This window comes from Propithecus coquereli, unplaced genomic scaffold (assembly GCF_000956105.1).
Source record: "Propithecus coquereli isolate 6110/MARCELLA unplaced genomic scaffold, Pcoq_1.0 Scaffold32, whole genome shotgun sequence".
In the NCBI taxonomy this organism is placed as follows: domain Eukaryota; kingdom Metazoa; phylum Chordata; class Mammalia; order Primates; family Indriidae; genus Propithecus; species Propithecus coquereli.
In genome coordinates, this window is record NW_012148841.1 from 4,462,499 (window position 1) to 4,465,960 (window position 3,462).

At 39.5% G+C, this 3,462-nt stretch overlaps 1 protein-coding gene across 1 annotated transcript in view; it reads right to left on the reverse strand.

Moving 5' to 3' along the window:
• Positions 1-3,462, reverse strand: part of SLC26A5 (solute carrier family 26 (anion exchanger), member 5) — a 77,974-nt gene that overhangs the window by 3,356 nt on the left and 71,156 nt on the right. Inside the window, exons 12-13 of the mRNA XM_012650295.1 lie at positions 1,440-1,509; positions 272-364 (exon numbers count right to left, since the gene is read on the reverse strand). Of these exons, the coding sequence (XP_012505749.1) occupies positions 272-364; positions 1,440-1,509 (163 nt within the window). The remainder of the gene's footprint in view (positions 1-271; positions 365-1,439; positions 1,510-3,462) is intronic.

Consider the following 3,462-nt stretch of genomic DNA (forward strand, 5'->3'; position numbering starts at 1 on the left):
TACATGTGATAGGAGAGAATGAACAGTGGTGATGGTTACAAAACAATGTGAATGTACTTAATGTCACTCATTGTATTATACACGTGAAAATGTTTAAAGTGGTACATTTTATGTCATGTACATTTTCCCACAATTTAAAAAAGAGATAGAGATGAGAGAGAGAAAAAGAATGAAATAGTATAAAATACTGAGACAGCTAAGTGACTCTCACAATCCTGACAGCCCACAAGTCCCCTTCTCAGAAATAATCACTCGATTTCTAGTGACTCACCTTTCTTTTTAATGCATTGCTATACAAGTCGCTATTTGCATAGTAAATTGGGGCATTTATTTGGAATATTTTTATTCCAGGAATTTCTTTCACCTGAGGAGTAAAATATTAGTGACTTTAACGCATGGAAATATTTCAGAATCAAAAATGACAATTGCCTCCCTCCTTCAACTTAAAAATTAACACAGAAGTTGCAAAGGGCCCTCTTTCGGGGTTTAGTTTAGGTAAAATGGTACCACTCTATCTACTCATGCTCTGGAAGGAAGAGTTCTGTGAGGAGAGCTTTTAAAAATGCACATCTTCCCATTTCTTTCACAAGTCCGTCTTTATTTTTACCATTAAACACAAAGAAGAAGAAACTGAAAAATATTCAAAAAGACAAAAGAAAATAGATAGGAGAGGGAAGGCTGCTGCCCAGACTGTGAGAAGCAGAGAAAACAAGTGAACAGAGGTTTACATTGGTTTGATTCACAGAATGCAGGAAAGAGCCGAATGGACATAGTGAATTCTTCACTGAGAAGCCTCGTGGAACTCTAGGATGCAGTTTGGAAATAAGTAATCCAGCAGGTAATTCTTTGGAATGAGGAAAAAATAGCAAGTCTAACACCTATACCTTATAGTGAGTCTAATTTCCTCATTCCCTAATACCTTATTGTGAGTCTGAGAATTTCTTCCCAAGCATAAAGCAAAACAGACAAAACTTGTTTTAAAGATTTTGTAGAAGTCTTTGAGATTCCACAGAAGAAAAGAACATTCAAAATCAAGAAAATTTGAAGACATAATTTTAACCATTAAAACGAAGTGGGAGAATTCCACAGTCCCACCACCTGTATTTTACGTGGTTAAAGTTAGTATTTTATCATAAACACATCAGAACAAAACCATGCACATACAGTTGGTTTCAGTGTTTTGCAAATAAATACTTTAATTCCAACAATACATATTTATCCCCATTAAAAATGAAGAAAAATAAATATTAGGAAATTGAGTAGTTAATGCATAGTAAAAACTATAAAATTGAATCCAGACAGTCAATTGGAGCTCAGACTTCTCACTTTGACCACTATACTTCCCTCCCTTTACCCCTACTTTTTGTCCTGGGTAAACATAGTACGTAGCCAATCAAATCACATGCTCACGACCTTTTAAAATGATTAAAAAGTCCTACCTCCTCATATGCGTCTATATCAATGTATACATCAGTGTCGGGAAGCTGTCCAAGGACTTTGTAGCTCGGACTGGAGATAGAGAGTACATTAAATACCATTGTGTTGAGATGTGGTATGATTTAAACATAAGGTTTTGTATGTTTACATGTCATGTAAGGATTTTCTAGTGAATTCAGGAATACTTGATCCTTATATGGTGGCTTTGCAGAAGGGCTTCATGTATATCACATTCCCAGTGCTATTCCAAGCCCAACATACCCCACACCTCAAACCACATACCTGTACCACACATACTCATATACCACACACATACACCACACACACATATCACATACATCCCACACCCCCACACCCCACACACAATACATACCCCACATCCCCCAACATACACACCACATACCACACACACATGCATACATGCTACACAAATACCACACACCATACACATACACTACATACCACATACACAATATACACACACATTATATACTACGCATACATACACACGCATATATACTACACACATATCACCACACACATACTCATACATCACACACATACAATATACACACACACCCCCACACCACATACCACACATAAACACATGCATCCACTCCACACAGTACACACACATCACATACACCTCACACCACACAGACTATATACATCACACACACACCCACACTGACCCCCATCACACACACCAAACCACACAAACAATCCGGTCAGGACAAAAGACTCTGGCATTTAAAGATGGGGGCAATAATGAATTGTGCAGAGTTCAAGTTATGCCAGGGCCATGTGTAGCTCGAGGTCTCCTCATGCCACTCAGTAGATAGAATTGTCTTCCTGCTCTAAGATAGGACAGGGAATTTTTATTTGTTATTAGCAAGAGTCGCTGCCTCATGGTTGGGGTGGGGGTAGTCAATTGAGGGTGTGGGGAGAAAACAAAAATCTCTAATTAGCATAGAGATTTTCCTAGATTTGGTTTGAATAGATTTTAAACATTACTTTTTGAGAGCCCTAATTCCTAATGCTTTTTGTGGGACAGTCTGGCTCAAATAGACACCATAATGATGACAGATACTATTTCTTGAGCACCCGCTATTACATTATTATACCTATGAACGATCGTACTGGACTTATTCCTACCATCGTATGGTTGAGAAATTGAGGCTCAGTGGGGTTAGGTGAGTTGTTCAAGGTCAGAGAGAGTGACAGAGCCAGAATATGGCTCAAGGTCTTTGATTTGACATTCCATCGTCTTGCTACCATATTCTGGTGCTTCTTAGCACGAATGTGAAAGTGCTTTGTAACTTAGAATACATAACACAGATGTTAGCTGTTCTTCTGGGTAGATTTCCTCTGCAAATATTTAGAGAACACATATGTGCCTTGTACTGGGAACATCACCTCTACACACAAGATGCTCACAGCCTACTGCTATCTGTGGACAAATACCATACCAATGACCTACATTGTATATACAAGGATGAGGTTCTCAACTGAGTTTTCAATTATGAGAAAAACTCTAAGAGACTCTTACGTGCTGTCCATGTGTTGCAATCTAGTGCCACAGGGGAGGTAGAGTGAGGGGCAGGCACATAGAGCACACAAGTACACAACTAACTGGGATGGACACATGCAAGTTGCTGGGGGAAGACCAGAGCATTGTGGTGGGTGCACAGGGGAAGCTGAAGTCCCTCTGGCTGGGCGAGATGGGCCTCAAAGGATGAGGATTTCAACAGGCAGAGGAGGAATGGGCCTTCCTGACCACCTGGTGTGCCCTGGCACCCCATTTCTGCAAGTCTAAATGCTACTGATTCCAGCGAAGGCCAAGTCCTTGTTACTTCCCTAATGACACTGAGAGCAAGAAAGTCTCTTTTAATAAACTCTCATGGGGTTTTATTTGGGCATCTCTTATGCTTATTATCACACTGTACCTTGCTTACACCTAAGGAAGCACTTATAACTGTGCATTCTAAGTTTTTTTTTTTTTTTTTTTTGACAGAGTCTCACTCT